At 40.7% G+C, this 17,524-nt stretch overlaps 1 protein-coding gene across 6 annotated transcripts in view; it reads left to right on the top strand.

Moving 5' to 3' along the window:
• Nucleotides 1-17,524, top strand: part of DCT (dopachrome tautomerase) — a 118,451-nt gene that overhangs the window by 67,079 nt on the left and 33,848 nt on the right. For 2 of the 6 annotated variants that reach the window (XM_025364232.1, XM_025364231.1), the window contains exons 1-4: nucleotides 2,624-3,345; nucleotides 13,396-13,695; nucleotides 16,088-16,188; nucleotides 16,984-17,150. In XM_025364232.1, the coding sequence (XP_025220017.1) occupies nucleotides 3,051-3,345; nucleotides 13,396-13,695; nucleotides 16,088-16,188; nucleotides 16,984-17,150 (863 nt within the window). In that variant the 5' untranslated portion in view covers nucleotides 2,624-3,050. Of the gene's footprint in view, nucleotides 1-2,623; nucleotides 3,346-13,395; nucleotides 13,696-16,087; nucleotides 16,189-16,983; nucleotides 17,151-17,524 lie in introns of those variants that run through there. The other 4 variants (XM_025364234.1, XM_025364233.1, XM_025364237.1 and 1 more) reach the window with 2 other exon arrangements.

The raw sequence follows: 17,524 nt of genomic DNA, 5'->3' as shown, positions 1-17,524 counted from the left end.
CTATAATAATGAGGCCCTTTTGATGAACATAAAATTTTGAATTGGGAATATTTATTCATCAACTATTTATCAAGTAGCCTCTATTTGCCAAATACTGTTGCACATGTTGGAAAAACACAGCAGAGTTAACGAACTTATAGCCCAGTAGATGAGACAGACTTTCAGCCACCTAATCAATAAATCAGATAACTTTAGATGGTGACAAGTGCAATTTGACATTGGCATAATATTCAGGCATATGTCAAATTGCTGTGAAAATTTCCCAGTGTTGACTCTCAACTTCTGTTCTCATTGTTCTTATGTTGATGTAAACCAAGAACACACTATTCACGGATCTGTTGGCCACACTTTGAGTAGCACATGCAAAGTACCTTGGATTTTACTTGAAGTGCATTGGAAAGCACACATGCAGAGGTGGGAAAGAGAAGACTCAAAGATGACTTGTAGGGTTGTGATGCTCTTTGTGGAGATAGAGAAGACCAATGGAGAACACATTTGGGAGGAGAGAGCAAAAGTTCTCAACTTGGGTGAGAAATATGTAAACCTTCAAGTAGAGGGGTCCAGTAGGAAGTTAAATAATATGACTCTGGTGCTCACAACTGAGGTCAAAGTCAGAGTTGTAATTTTGGAAAGTCATGATAGCCTGCATTTAAGGCCTCAGACTAGCTGAGTTACCTAGCAAGTGTGGAAATGAAAGAAAAGAGATCCTAGGACTTAGACCTGGGGCATTCTGACATGAGAATTATTGACTCCATCAGTTTTAACATCCAAGAAATTTTATTTTAACATTTATGGAGACCCAAGGCTTCACAAAAACATAGAATAAAATTCCCAAGTGTCACAATGCTGGCATGAAGTGGCAGTCAGTAAATACACATGGAAGGAATGAATGAGCTCCAAAATAAAGGTTTCAAAAACCCTTGAGATTTTGCGATTTTAGGACCCCAAGTTTCTTCCCACCCATGATGTGTTAGGTTGAATGTTGACTTCCCCAAAAGATATGTCCATGTCCCAGAACCTGGGAATGTGACCTTATTTGGAAAAAAGAGTCTTCTTTGCAGATGTAATTGAGTGAAGAATCTTGAGATGAGATCATCCTGGATTATCTGAGTGGGCTCTACATCCAATAAAAGTCCTTATGAGAAACAGACATGGAGGAAAAACACAGACAGATGGGGAGAAGGCCATGGGGCTGTGGCAGACATTGGAGCTGCAGTTTCAAGCCAAGGATTGACAGCAGCTGCCAGAAGCTTGAAGAGGCAAGGAGGATTCTAGCCTAGAGTCTCCAGGGAGAGTACAGCCGCCTGGCTGACACACGCCAGTCCAGCCAACACCTTCATTTCAGACTTCTGGCCTTCAGAACAGTGAGAAAATAGATTTCTGTTGTTTTCAGTCATCCAGTTTGTGGTCATTTGTTACAGAAACCTCAGGAAACTATTACACATGGTCTCTTTTAGCTGATGCTGTTGCAATATTTCCTTTGGCGCTCTGCTGTATTCTGATTCAGTGATTCTCAACTCTGGCTGCGCATTAGAATTGCCTAGATATTTTCTAACAAAGGCTGGTTGGTATCTGGAACATCCTCAGAGATTCTGATTCAGTAAGGCTGTGGTACAGGCTGATATTGGTGTAGAGCCAGACATAAGAACTACCATTTAATTAGTCATAGCAACTTAACATCAAGGGGTGGCACAGAGGTACAGGGGATGGGAATACCTGTATAATTGTTTTCACCTTAGGAATTTGCTTTGAAACATAAGAATATGTGTCTTTACATTCAAGTATATTCTTAGAAACTAACTGAAGCTGTTTCGCATCCTTGTGGCACCAAGTCCTCTTTCCACCATGAAATAGGTGCAAAGACAGTCCTGCTTCCACTGTGAAAAAATAAAAGGATACTCTGACAGGTGGCCACTGTTGCTGACCTGACCATTCCCCAGAAGCACCAGGAGGCATTGCTTTCTAGACTGAAGTTCGGTCATGCTTCACTTTAGTCTAATCAAAAAGATTTGCTTGCAAGTCTTCATTCCAGATGGTTCCAGTGCCTTCCATACAATCAGATAATGACAATTGTGAGTTTCTGGTGGCATGCTACTTCACGTAATTAAAAAAAATATTGCTGCATAGATGTGCTGAATAGGAGAAGAGTAAGTTATTATTTGGAGGGAAGAGGATTCCCAATTGTGGAACAAAGCAATTCCTTGTACCCTGGTTCTAAATAAATATTTCTTTATTTTTGAAGTTGCGTGACCCCCTATTATGGTCTTTTTTGCACACATGTCAGAAAGCAGCCATGAGTGCACTGTAGTTAGCAAAGTGAGCTTGTCTGTAAAGGGTCTTTGACGAAGAGCTCACTGCATCCATTGACTCCCCAGGATGTCTGAGGTCACAAGTTTGGCTGGAGCACATGAGCCCAGATAAAGAAGATGGTTTTGCCCTCCTGAAACAAAGCCAGAAATGATCTCCTTTATTGTGCACTTTGGGTCATGTGCTAATGATGAGGGTTTCTCTAATACTAATCCCCCTAATGAAGCCTTCTCCCAGCCCTTACACAAGCCCACAAGGCCCCGTGGCTTGGCAAGCCAGAGAGAATAAAAGCAGCCCGGTGTTTGGCTTTTGAACTGAGTTCAAGGCAATTAAAGTCAAGAGCTAAGGAGGGAGGGAGAGGGTTTAGAAATACCAGCATAATAAGTAGTATGACTGGGTCCTCTGTAAATTAACTCAATTAGACAAAGCCTGATTTAACGGGGGAAGATGGAGAGAAGCGCTACCCTCATTAAATTTGGTTGTTAGAGGCGCTTCTAAGGAAATTAAATCTGTTAGTTGTTTGAATCACATAAAATAGTGTGTGCAAATTCATGTACACACGTGCACACATGTAACCTCTGTGATTCTTGTGGTTATATTTTTAAGAAGAGAGGAATAGAATGCAAAGAAAAATAAAATATACTGAAAAGAAAAAAGACTGAAAGAGTGGAAGGTAAGGAGAAAAGTGGGATAGAGACAAGGAAAGTAAGAGAGAGAGAGAGAGCTCTCCCAATTATAAAACCATGAACCCCCTTTGGTGGGGGCTTCTGCTCAGTTGCTTGGACTGTAAAATCCTGCCAGGAGCCCAGGCTCAGTTCCCCCGAGTCTGCATGACGGTGGACAGCCTGGTGAACAAGGAGTGCTGCCCACGCCTGGGTGCAGAGTTGGCTGATGTCTGTGGCTCTCAGCAAGGCCGGGGACAGTGCACAGAGGTGCGAGCTGACACAAGGCCCTGGAGTGGTCCCTACATCCTACGAAACCAGGATGACCGTGAGCAGTGGCCAAGAAAATTCTTCCACCGGACCTGCAAGTGCACAGGTGAGGCCCATGCTCCAAGCTTGGTGGGGAGGGCCAGAGCTGGGAAAAGAGCTTCTAAGGAAAAGATGAGACTCTTGACAGAGACTCTTAGATTAGACTTTGAAAGGCAAACCAATGATGGTTTTGGTTGGAAGCATATTCAATAAGCCTGATGTGCTGGTTTATTCTTCATACCCTCTAGTACATCTAATTATGAAGACTAAATAAATATGGCGTGGGCCAAGCCTGCTTATATGAATGCATGCCAACATACTACTGGCTTGTTTGTTGGAAGGGGAATTTAAGAGCTTAAAAGACTGAGCAAGTCCTTTCAAGATGGATTCGGTGCCCTCTCCTGAAATGGGTTTGCACTTGTTGAAAAGGGATGGGTGAGGCAAGCATGTAGAAGACAGGGGTCAAAGGCAGGTGTTCTGGTCTCAACATCTCTCATGATTTGAACAGATTTTTTTTTTTTTTTTTTGGAGACGGAGTCTCGGTTTGTCACCCAGGCTGGAGTGCAATGGTGCTATCTCGGCTCACTGCAACCTCCACCTCCCGGGTTCAAGTAATTCTCCTGCTTCAGCCTCCCAAATAGCTGGGATTACAGGCACCCACCATCATGCCTAGCTACTTTTTGTATTTTGAGATGGGGTTTCACCATGTTGGCCGGGCTGGTCCCGAACTGCTGACCTCAGCAGAGTGCATGTTTCTCGTTAAAGCTTATGACTGGGTTGGAACTTTGACAAAATTGTCGAGCGATGGCAAGATGGCGCTTTCTCAAGGAGCTATGGCAGGGAGGGTCGTTATTAGATAACAATGGCTTTTTGTCACTTTTATCTGGACTTGAACTGGACATCACAAAATTTGCTCAGTGTCCTTCCTTTAGACTCTGGTCTCTCTCATTACCTGTTGCTTTGACATCTCTGTGCATTTCTCATTCCTCTAGCTCTTTGGGGCTTTTTCAAATCCTCCTCAGTCTTTCCCATCTCCAGTTTCCAGCAGCCATGCCCTTCCGGGATCAACACTCAAAGCCTGGCAGGGGGCCACTGAAATACAAAAAACACAAGTGGCAACCTCAGCAAAGCCCTTGGACACTGTTGTAGGCTGGGTGGTTGCAGAAGACTTTTTCCTTTTAAAAACACTTTTTACTTCTGTTCTCGCAGGATTCTGGAACATAGGTGGATATAGGTCATTGAGCTTCATAAGGTATTGAATAGGTATTACTAACGAAACATACAAAGGCCTGTGATGTTGGTGTAGGAATGACATTCGATTGTTTTTTCATTTTAACTTTCAACTTTATTTTAGATCCAGGGGGTACATGTGCAGGTTTCTGACATAGGTATATTGCACGGTGCTGGGGTTTGAGGTATGATTGATCCCATCACCCAGGTAGGGTGTGGAGCACCCAGTAGGTAGTTTTTCAACCTTTGCCCCCGCCTCCCCTCTCTAGCAGTCTCTAGTGCCTATTGTTGCCATCTTTATGTCCACGAGTGCCCAGACATTAGATTTCTTTTTTCACATTAAAAGTTCTGGCTTTAGGCCAGGTATAGTGGCTCACGCCTGTAATCCCAGCACTTTGGGAGGCTGAAGTAAATGGGTCACTTTGAGGTCAGGAGTTTGAGACCAGCCTGGCCAACATGGTGAAACCTCGTCTCTACTAAAAATACAAAAATTAGCCAGGCGTGGTGGTGGGCGCCTATAATCCCAGCTACTCTGGAGGCCGAGACAGGAGAATCACTTGAACCCAGGAGGCGGAGGTTGCAGTGAGCCGAAATCGTGCCACTGCACTCCAGCCTGGGCAACAAAGTAAGATCTGTCAAAAAAAAAAAAAAAAAAAAAAAGTTCTGGCTTTATAATCATTTTGTAGTAATATTTTTTATTCTGTCATTCAGAAGAATACGTAGGTCCTAGTTTTGCCCTGGATATTAATCATGACAAAAATTTCAATAATGTATTGGATATATATTACTCAGTTTTTCTAAGTTATTTAAGCATTTGCTTCTATAGCCCTTCTCTCAAAATTATCATGGTTTTTTTAGACGAATGAGGAGCAGGTTGCTGGTGTGGTTAGTGTGACTGAAAACCACACTAACACCTTAACTTTTTTGTTCAAAACCCCAAAATACTTCTAGAACAATTATTTCTATGTCGATCAATGAAAAAGTGCTGGCCAGGCACACCGGCTCACACCTGTAATCTCAGCACTTTGGGAGGCCAAGACGGGTGAATCATTGAAGGTCAGGAGTTCAAGACCAGCCTGGCCATCATGGTGAAACCCTGTCTCTACTAAAAATACAAAAATTAGCCAGGCGTGGTGATGGGCACCTGTAATCCCAGCTACTCAGGAGGCTGAGACAGGAGAATCACTTGAACCCTAAAGGTGGAGGTTGCACTGAGCTGAAATCGCGCCATTGCACTCCACCCTGGGAAACAACAGAGCAAGACTGCGTCTCAAAAAAAAAAAAAAAAAGAAAAGTGCCAACACTTTCAAAAGTTGTAAATCTGCATTGCATAGAATTCTGAGGCAGAGGACTTCAGGAAGTCACATATAACCGTTAACTCTTTTTGTTACCAGCTTCTTTATATTTTTGCCCTGGCTAGCAAGTTTTTTGCTTGTTTGTTTTAGGTAGGGATAGAAAGAATAGAGGATAGTAGAATAGAAGGGATCATTGCTATTTCCCTTTGCTGAGGAAATGTTTATAAATATTGCTCTAGAAGTAACAGGAACTTAGGATCACGGAGACCTACTTTCAAAAAAAAAAAAAAAAAAAAAAGGATCCCCCCTACTCTAAAAAGGCATTGGGCCAGAAATAGAGCCTGTCCTTTAGGTCCAGGCTGTAAGGAAATCCCATGTGCCTAAGCCAGTCCAAAGAAGCAGGGCTTCCTCCAGGGAGATGGTCTGCCTCTCCAGCCATTGTCTAGGCCAGGCCTGGCCCTGAGATCCCACCTCCAGGCTGTGGCTCCAGCCATTGTCTAGGCTAGGCCTGGCCCTGAGGACCCACGTCCAGGCTGTGGCTCACCTCCCCCCATGATCTGCTCAGTCCAGACTCATCAGGAACAGAACTCTTTCCACACCTACATTTTTTGAAAGGTAACTTAAGATTTGCTGTATCTATAAATTCAGTTTACTAGACTTTTAATGTTTCTCAGTTTTATTGAGGCATAATTGTTACACAGAACACTGCACATAATTAATGTGCACAATTTGGTATCTGGACATACCTACACAGTTGTGTTGCCATCTCCACAATCAAGATAATAAACATATCCATCATCTCCAAAGGTTCCTCGTGGTTCTTTGTTTTTGTTTATGTTTTGCTTTTGTGGTAAGAACAGTTAACATGAGATCTGCCCTCTTAACACATTTGTAAGTGCCGAATGCCTTATCGTTAACTATAGGCACTATATTGTACAGCACATCTCTGGAACTTGCTCATCTTGTATCGTTATAACTTTACAACTCCCCATCACCCCTCCCCCATCCCCTGGTAACCACCATTCTGTCGTGTACTTCTCTATGTTTGGCTACTTTAGATGCCTCATGTAAGAGGAATCATGCAGAGTTTGTCCTTCTGAGACTGACTTATTTCACTTAGCGCAAATGTCTTCCAGGTCCATCCATGTTGTTGCAAATGGTAGAATTTTTTTCTTTTTAAAGGCTGAATAATATTCCACTGTATTGTGACACCAACTTTGGATGGCTCTACTTATCTTGCTAGATGGTCTTTTTCTTTGAATCTCAGGGCACGAGACTAAGTCCATCGTGACTGAGCTGGGAAGTTATTTTGTGTATGTCATAAATACTATTCTGTGATGTGCCGTGTGTCCCAAAGCAGGACACATGTCCTTCAATTAATTCTCCCCCAGAGTAAGTTGCTAGCCTTCCTAGGGTAGCTTTTTTATGGGGCAATCTTTGGAATTGAAACCTGATCCTGAGCCTCCCAAAGAACCTCCTCTACAGTAGCCTGATGACTCTTTTGCGAATGGAGTCACTGGGTCACTCCTGGGATGATCCAAAATTTCTCAAGGAAGAGATGTAGATTAGTGTCTTGTAACAGACTATTGATGACCCCGAATATTGTTAATTCTTTGGAAAATAAACACCTCATAGTTTCCATAATCATGAAGGTGGTAAAGTAATTTCAGCCTAATAAGTAGAAACACATACAGGTTCTGGGATTTGTTTTTTAAAACTCTAAATTCTACAGTGAAATTCTCTGTAGAGAGTTTCTCTATAGTCTCTGTAGGGAGAAATTGAAACAAAAAAGCCACTGAGCTTAATTGTCAGGAAGAGCTGAACTGCAGGAGACTTTGAATTTACTGTTCACCTTATAAGGCTTACCTGCCAGTTGGCTTTATGAGAATATGCCATTTGCAGCTATGTCTTTTGGCTTCTGAGAAACTTGTACACCAAATAGTTTTTGAACAGTTGACAGTGAACTTCTTGTTTGTACAAGTGACTAATTGCCTCCATTTTCCAATCTCTGCAATGGGGATAATGATGAAACCACACTTGTAAAATCCTTTTGAGTTCTGTAGATGAAAGGACCTATGTAAGTATAAAGTATTGTTATTAAAATAATAGAATCTCTAATTAAAAGGAATAGGCTATTTAGAGTTCCTTGTAAATTCACTAATCGGTGGCCTTCAAGCTTATTTAGTCTAATGGCTTTCTGAGGTTGAGCTGATGCAGTTCACGTAGGAATGTGTGGTGTTTAGATGATCTCACTCTTTTTCCATTTTTATCCTAGTCCTTTGTAAGCATAAGAGTTTGACTCTTTAAATTTAATTTTCACTCGAGAACATACTCAATGGTCGAAAGATTGATATTATCTAGGAATCATTTTTTTTTTCTTTTCTCTCTGTTTCCCAGTAAGAGAACACAGTTCTTTCTAAAGTGCTTCTCTTCTTATATTTTTTTGCATTAGTAGATTAAGAAGAGAAAAACTAACTTACGTTAAATTGATGGAAGATGCTACTAGGAAATCTAAATTAAAGAAATAAACATTTTGTCTGCTAGACTTTCATGTTGTTACACTTTTCAGTCACCTCCAGCATTTCAATGAATTCTTCAGGTCAGGTCTGTAAACTCAGAAATGAAAGGGACCCAACTGCAGAGCTTTGGAAGAATTTCTCTGAGACATCTTGGAAAAGGAATGTTTTAATCGAATACATTTCTGGGTCATAAGTGAGCTCCAAAACAGACACAAGCTTTCTTTCCCTCCACCCCCCCCCCCATTCCTTTCACAGGTGTTGAAAACTTTCTTATTAGAACTTATACATTGCCTTTTGGAGGCAACTCTGGTTATGTTAAAGTTTCTTGTTCACTATAGTTGTGAAGCATCTCTGATTTTCTGAATCAAGATTAATCATTTCATCATTTGTCATCCAATGGAGCTTGACTTATTCCTCTGTATTCACTTTTCCCACAGTTTGACTTGTGTTGAAATGTCATTGTGTACATGTCCCTTCATTTCCACTAGACTAGGGTATTATGCCTCATTTATACAGATGCTTCCTGACTTATGATGGGGTTACATCCCAATAATCCATCATAAGTTGAAAATACCGTTAAGTCAAAAATACATTTAATACACCTAACCTATGAACATCATAGCTTAGCATAACCTACCTTAAATATGCTCAGAACACTAACATTAGCCTACAGTTAGGAAAAAGCATCTCACACAAGGCCTATTTTATAATAAGGTATTGAATATCTCATGTAATTTATCAAATACTGTACTGAAGGTGAAAACCAAAATGGTTACCTGGATATTCGAAGTGAGTTTCTACTGAATGCATATTGATTTTGCACCATCCTAAAGTTGAAAAATTTTAAGTTGAACCATCATAAGTCAGAGGCCATCTGTGTTTGTATCCACTAGTATCTGATCCCTTTTATTCAATTGTTCATTGGTTCTTTCACCAACTACCCAACCAACATTTATTTAGCATCAATTAGGCCCTTCAGATACGGGCGGGGGGTGGGGGGTGGGAACTGACATGATTCTTAAGATGTGCACAGTATAGTGATATGTAAGACAGATATAAAGACAAACAATTGTTATACTATTTGATAGGGGGTCTCTAATAATACTAGTAATAATAACACTTAATATAGAACTCTCAGCAAGGTGCGGTGGCTCACGCCTTTATAATCTCAGCACTTTGGGAGGCCAAGGCAGGCAGATCACCCGAGGACAGGAATTCAAAATCAGCCTGGCCAACATGGTGAAACCCCATCTCTACAAAAAATACAAAAATTAGCCAGGCATGGTGGCGGGCACCTGTAATCCCAGCTACTAGGGAGGCTGAGGCAGGAGAATCGCTTGAACCCAGGAGGTAGAGGTTGCAGTGAGCTGAGATCGCGTCACTGCCTTCCAGCCTGGGCAACAGAGTGAGACTCTATCTTGACCAAAAAAAAAAACACACACACACAAAACCCCACTCTCTCTATATATAAAATAAATATGTATATTTATAATATATAAATAAAAAAAATATTTAACTCACTATATACCAGATGTAGTTCTAAGTGCTCCACATTAATGTGCTTGTTTTTTATAACATAAAAGCTATGGTAACATAAAGGAAGACATGTTAAATTGTTGTATTTTTTAATAGACTTTAGAACAGTTTTAGGTTCACAGCAAAACTGAGTCAAAAGTACAGAGATTTATCTACCCCCTGCCCCCATACCCTCACACCTCCTTCACTGTCAGTGCATGTGTAGTGCTGGATACCTTTTAGATAGTAGGTGTTCAATAAATTATTGAGAGTCAATTATTTTGTTTCTGCCAACTACAAAGAATCATGACAAAGAAAATAGAGTAGTCCTCCAACTCATGGCACAAGTTATGAATTACTCAATTTCAACAATCAGACCCCCAACTCAAAAACAAGTGTTATGCCTTTAAATGTAAGAATGTATTAAATTATTATTCTTAAACTTAGGTGTGTTATTTATTAATATTTTTAAATATTGAGACTTTATTATTTTAGATCAGTTTTGGGTTCACATCGAAATTGGGGAGAAAGTACAAAAAATTTCCATCTACCTTCTCCCCCACACTCTGCAGTCTTCCACTAGCAACTTCCGCAAACCAGGGTTACAATCAGTGAACCTCTAGCGGCATTATCATCATCCACATTTCCCAGCATTATGAAGCACGGAATTACTCTTCTATGGTAGAGAGGTGACTAGACATTTACCTCCAATCAGCTATAGATCGCAAGCTGGAAATTTGACTGAATTTTAATCTGGGTAGCTACTCTTCTTTAGACACAGCATTTTGTTCACTCAGTTCTCAAAACAATGTTCCATTCCTATACTGCCAGAGTAGGTGATATGTTTTAATCAAATCTGTTTTTAAAACATAGAGTTTTAGTAAGGTTGCCCCAGGGAAAACAGACTTCAAGGTCCATAAAACTTGAAGCATCTTGCATAGCATCTGATGAGATAGAAGCCACTTCATAAATATTTGTTAAATAAATAATTTGTATTTAATTATCTCCAGGAATCAACATACATTTTAACGTTAAACTATTCAAAAACATGATTTTTAGTCTTGGGAAGAGTAGAATTTTTCATTTTTTTCAATATTTTTACTTATGTTCTCATAGAGTGCTGTAACAGAAAAATACAGATAATTGAGCTATGTAAAAGGTGGGATATAAAATATATTATAAAAAACAAAAAACTCAAATAACTGATACAATTAGAAAAAATTCTCCCTACTTACATTTTAAGGAAATTTTCTTTAACCATGAAAAAATCCAGTATAGAAAAGGAAGCCTGTGCATTTTCTTTACAGAGTGCTGTTAATCATTTCGTTTTCATGCTATTGGAAAATTTTCCTTTCCTTGAGAGATCCAAATAACCCTCCTTCCCCTATGGTCATAGTACTTTTTACTTACCTCTATTTTGCTACTTGTAGTTTACGAAAATTGTTTATAGGGCTGCTTTTTCTGCAAACCCACAGAACAGGGAGAGAAAATGTATGTGGCATCGTCTGCTACATGCTCGATAGTCACTCAACTGATTCACTCAACACATATTTGTTTAGAACAAGGCTAAGCACAGGCCTAGGCAGTGAGTTCACAGCCTTCCAGCTGCCTGGAGCTGAAACAAGTGTAGAGATGTTTACAATCAGTGTAAATAAATGTGAAGAAAGGGGATGTATGAGGTGCAAGGAAGTAACTGACCTGTACCCCAACCTGTGGAATCAGGAATGACCTTAGAGAGCACCAATGTGAAGCTTAAAGGAGAAATGGATCAGGCGGGTAAAGAGGAATTTAGGCAGACAGTGAGGGAAAAGTGTTCCAGGACGAAGGAAAAGCAAGCAATAGGCCTAGGGCATGAGATAGAGGAGGAGGAGTAAGTGAGCTGTTCACCCTCTTTAATTGCTTTACATAATCCCTTTAATCTTCTGGGAGATAAGCATTATTATCCCCTTTTGTTTCAGCCTTTTGCTCTAATGATATTCAAATTTTACCCTCTAACCTAAGGAATGAAGTGTTGGTCATACCCAATGCAATAAGTTGGAAGGCTAAGAAGGGAAAAGTCTGGGGCGAACTACAAGGATGCAAACTTTAGATGCTGATCAGAGATGCCCAGAGCTTCATCTTATTAGTGCTGTCCTCCTTCCCTGGACTTTGAGAAAGCAGGGAGCTTTGTGCCACTGACAGAAATCTCGCGGTGGTATGCACTTCCTGACATCATGGCTGCTGATTCACCTTTAGGACTTGCCAGCTTCGGTTGATTTTGTCTTAATGCTGTTAAATTTGTGAAATAAGCCAGCTTTTTAAATGTGAGATTTCTTCTAAATTCCTGGAAATCAGCTAATTCATGTATTTTCCTTCCTTCCTTCCTTTTCTTTCTTCCTTCCTTTTCTTTCTTTCTTCCTTTTCTTTCTTTCTTTCTTTTTCTTTCTTTCTTTTCTTTCTTTCTTTCTTTCTTTTCTTTCTTTCTCTCTCTCTCTCTGTCTCTCTTTCTTTCTTTTCTTTTCTTTCTTTCTTTTTTTTTTTTTTGGACAGAGTCTTGCTCTGTCGCCCAGGCTGGAGTGCAATGGCATGATCTCGGCTCACTGCAACCTCCACCTCCCGGTTCAAGCCATTCTCCTGCCTCAGCCTCTGCAGTAGCTGGGACTACGGGCATGTATTACCATGCCTGGCTACTTTTTGTACTTTTAGTAGAGATGAGGTTTCACCATGTCGGCCAGTCTGGTCTCGAATTCCAGACCTCAAGTGATCTGCCTGCCTTGGCCTCCCAAAGTGCCGGGATTACAGATGGTGAGCCACTGGGCCCGGCCATGTATTTATTTTGGTTTCATCTTTAGCTTGCTGTGTATTTTCTTCCTCTCTAAATCAAAGAACTGTTCTGTGTCATCCCTTTTTGTGGGCGTGAAGTGGGCACAGGAGGAGACACCTCTGCGATCCTGGGAGGAAGGAGTGTGTGCATGAGTCTGCTAGTGCTGCCATAACCAAGTCCCACAGACTAGGCAGCTTAAACACTGAAATTCACCCTCCCACAGTTCTGGAGGCTGGATGGCTGAGATCAGGGAGTCGGTTTCCTCTGAGGCCTCTCTCCTTGGCTTGCAGATCGCTGTCTTCTCTCTGTGTCTTCATGTGGTTTTCCTTCCAAAACTGTGTCCAAATTTCCTCCTCTTTTGAGGACACCAGTCATATTGGATTAGGGCCTACTCTAAGGACCTCATTTACCCTTAATTACCTCTTTAAAGGCACTATCTCCAAATATAGTCACATACTAGGTATACTGGAGGCTAGGACTTGGGGTAACACAGTTTAGCTCGTTGCAGTCCAGTATACAACGTATTTCATGTCCTGTTTCGTTGCTGGGAATGTGTCTAGGAAACTCTCTAGTGCTTAGTCCAGTTGGAGATAGAAACATTTAAGAGAAGACCACGGGAGGAAAATGGGCTTTCTTTGCCTTTGTGTAAGCACCTTCATCTTCTCTTCCATTCAAATTTCAGAGTACAAATTCAGAAATTTCTTCCAAACGACATAAACCCACTTCCCTTTCCATCTGTCTGTTTTGTGAACTAGGAAACTTTGCCGGCTATAATTGTGGAGACTGCAAGTTCGGCTGGACCGGCCCCAACTGCGATCGGAAGAAACCGCCAGTGATTCGGCAGAACATCCATTCCTTGAGTCCTCAGGAGAGAGAGCAGTTCTTGGGCGCCTTAGATCTCGCGAAGAAGACCGTACACCCTGACTACGTGATCACCACGCAACACTGGCTGGGCCTGCTTGGGCCCGATGGGACCCAGCCGCAGTTTGCCAACTGCAGTGTTTATGATTTTTTTGTGTGGCTGCATTATTATTCTGTTAGAGATACATTATTAGGTGAGTTTTTTCTTTGGCTGAAGGTATATTATTATAGATTTTGTTTGGGTTGAGGGTATGGCAGTAGGAAGTAATTTCATGCAAGTTAATTAACAAGAGAGCAACCTCAAGGCAGCCTTAGGTTTATGAAAGTCGTGGAATTATCAAATACTGCCTGGAGTTAGAAAGACGCAGTTTCTTCCTGCACGTTGGCTGCAGACACTTTAAATGTTCTCTCCTCTACTGTATCTTCTTGGTTCAAAGGGTAAACTCTTCTCTGTGAAGCTGTTAATCATCAAAAGCGTGAGTTGGTGAGGTGGAGGTGAATTCCTTTTGATTTCAGAAGAAAATATTTGCAAATCTGACCATGGAAGCCCTCTCTGACCTTTTCTCCAAATTAGAGGAATTAACTGAACATGTGCCAAGGCACATGAAGCTTCTTTGTGCGGAATTAGAGTGCTCATGTTGGAAGTGGGTATCTTGTTAAACTCACATGATAGATCAACTTCGGGTGGATTTTAGGCAATCTATCACATGATTGACATTCAGATAATCATTTATGGTCCTCCTACATGGTCCAGAACCCCCCGGTTTCTTGGAGCTGTATTGTCAAGGAAAAGTACAAGCTTAGCCATAGCAATGTAGAGTTTCTGCTGCTTAGCTGTTTGCAACACAGTCATGTTGGATGCTTGAGAAATTGGTGACCTGCCCTTCTAGGTCTTAAAAATTGGGGCCTGCGGCCAGGCGCGGTGGCTCAAGCCTGTAATCCCAACACTTTGGGAGGCCGAGATGGGCGGATCACAAGGTCAGGAGATCGAGACCATCCTGGCTAACACGGTGAAACCCCTTCTCTACTAAAAAAATTACAAAAAACTAGCTGGGCATGGTGGCGGGCGCCTGTAGTCCCAGCTACTCGGGAGGCTGAGGCAAGAGAATGGCGTAAACCTGGGAGGCGGAGCTTGCAGTGAGCTGAGATCCGGCCACTGCACTCCAGCCTGGGCGACAGAGCGAGACTGCCTCAAAAAAAAAAAAAAAAAAAAAAAAAAATTGGGGCCTGGATAGGACTTGGAATGAGGTAGTTGTCTGTTACAAACTTCATGGATCAAGTAGGTTCAGCTTTGTCCTTATTTTTCAGTCAAAAGAAAGCCACAGACACCAATGTATTCTAGGAGGGCTTGACTCCATCCTAGATTCTTCTCATAGCAGTCCTTGAATGCATGGCTGTACGTGCACCTGTCCCCATTTTTGGGGTCCTTCATTGGGGTCAGGATGAATGAAGACATCAAGCTCACTTTGAAGAGCGAGATTCTGATTTGGACACGTTCATCCCTCTGCTTATCACTTGTTCCCATTCACTTGATACCCTCTTGTGGTTGGGTTCTGAGAATTTGAAACCTTGCTCTGGATTAAACATGAAACAGGGCTGTGTAGCCAACATCAGGGACAGCAGTGCTTTTCTCACTGTGAGTCTTTTAAAACTTGTCTTACAGGTAAGCATCTGTCTTTCTTTATCGATAGATAAGGAGGCTCTTTTGGCTATAAACCTTTATAGTTTTCCTGTCATCACTCTGAGGAATTTTTGCTTTATGAGAGGGTAGTCTCTCAAGAGGAAAAGAAAATGATAGTTTCTGGTCATAGCTAGGAATTAAATTTATATTCATGTCTGTTCAACTCTCTGAAGTTATTATAGGTATTTTGAACAAGAACTAAAGTTAGCTAAAGTTTCTACATAACCATCAAAGCTGTTATGAAAAAGGGAAGAAGGATGGACCAGGCAGTAAGGAGGTCATTAAATCGTCCAGAGCTTTTCACTAAAATTGGCAGTTCCAGTGTCCAGCCTAAATGGCTTGAATGTATTTTTCTCTCTTCTGGTCTCAGCGAGCATGCTTGTCAGCTAGTAGTTATAACAGATTGATGGGTGAGGCAAAATACGTGAAAGTTCTTTTTGGTTGCATAAATGCTGCATTAGGACTAAGTGCAGTAGAAGTGACGATATTATTAATCCCTCCCTTTTAAATTTATACCTTTGTGAAGCATAGGTTAGCAAATGCCTTTTACAAATATATTTCATTTAGGTCTTAATGATCTATTCTTTTGGATAGTTTATTTCACCTGAATGGATTGTTGCTTACAAATTAAATATGTATCAGGGGCTGAAAGTCACCTGAATTTCCTGGATCTCTGCTAGAAATCAACCTTTTGATAGATAAAGGATGGTTGATCCTAAAAGTACTAGTTACTTCTGAAATTCATGGCATTGCTGTTGCTTTTGGAGAGAGAAATAACAACAGACTTTTTTCTTACTACTATAAAACATCATGGACTTATTGGCTCTATAGATACAGCCTAGGTAAGATTTAACATTTAAAAAATTCTATTCTGTCATCTCTAATGTGTTTCCCAATTGTTTCAGGACCAGGACGCCCCTACAAGGCCATAGATTTCTCACATCAAGGACCTGCTTTTGTTACCTGGCACAGGTACCATTTGTTGTGTCTGGAAAGAGATCTCCAGGTAGGTCAAAACTATGCATTTAGTACTTTTATTTTTTTAAAAAAAATTTATTGTATATATTTAAGCCATACAATGTGGGTTTTGATATACTTATCTTGATGTTCATATAAGGTAAGTGATTAGTGCACTAAAGCAAGTTAACATACCCAGCATCACATAGAGATATCTCTTTTTGTGTGTGTGTGGTAAGAGTACCTAAGGTCTACTCTCTTGGCAAATTACCAGTACACAATACAACCTTAACTATAGTCTCAGACCTCTAGACTTATTTATCCTACATAACTGCAACTTTGCACCTTTCAGTCTACGTCTTCCCATTTCTCCCAGTCCCTTGTAACTACTATGTAACTCTCTTTCTATGTATTCATTGTTTCTTTTTCTTTTTTCTTCTTTTCTTTAGATCCCACATGTAAGTGAGATCATACAGTGTTTTCCTTTCTGTGTCTGGCTTATTTCACTTGGCATAATGTCTTCTAGATTCATCTGTGTTGTTGCAAATGGCAGGATCTCCTTTTAAAAGGCTGAATAATATTCCATTGTATACAGTATATATATGTATATTACATATATAATATACACACACTGATTATATATATAAAATATATAATATGTATTTTGTGTATATATAATATACACACACTGATTTATGTCACAGTTTCTTCATTCATTTATCCATCTGGTACTCTTAGTCTTGGTAGACATTTGGTTGAGATACATATCAGTCTTTGCCTTGTATGCTTTCTTGTTGTATCTGATGGCATGGATTAAATGACTAGGCCTGCCCTTTGCTTTTAGCGACTCATTGGCAATGAGTCTTTTGCTTTGCCCTACTGGAACTTTGCCACTGGGAGGAACGAGTGTGATGTGTGTACAGACCAGCTGTTTGGAGCAGCGAGACCAGACGATCCGACTCTGATTAGTCAGAACTCAAGATTCTCCAGCTGGGAAACTGTCTGTGATAGGTAATGGCTCCTATACCTGCAATGGTGTCCAGAGATAGTCTCTTCTGATGTCTGAGACATGGAGAAGTCACTTTATCGTTCTGTTTCTTAGGCATGTGGTATCCTATTTACATGTTTCTGAAAACAGTTTTCCTATGGGAGGTGGGATTTCAAAAATTCTAAGCTCTTTAATTAAAAGAATAGATATATCAAAATCACATTTGTGAATTGATTATGCTTAGTGGTCATTCATTTTGAAATCAGGTTTGTTTTATCAGGTTAGTGCAAATGTAATTGCGGTTTTTGCCTTTAGAAGTAACAGCAAAAACTGCAATTACTTTTACACCAACCTAATCAAATTAAGAGTAGTTCTTGCATTCAGTCAACATTTGCTA

Source organism: Theropithecus gelada, chromosome 17 (genome assembly GCF_003255815.1).
Source record: "Theropithecus gelada isolate Dixy chromosome 17, Tgel_1.0, whole genome shotgun sequence".
Classification (NCBI taxonomy): domain Eukaryota; kingdom Metazoa; phylum Chordata; class Mammalia; order Primates; family Cercopithecidae; genus Theropithecus; species Theropithecus gelada.
This window is presented reverse-complemented; position numbering and strand designations above follow the sequence as displayed.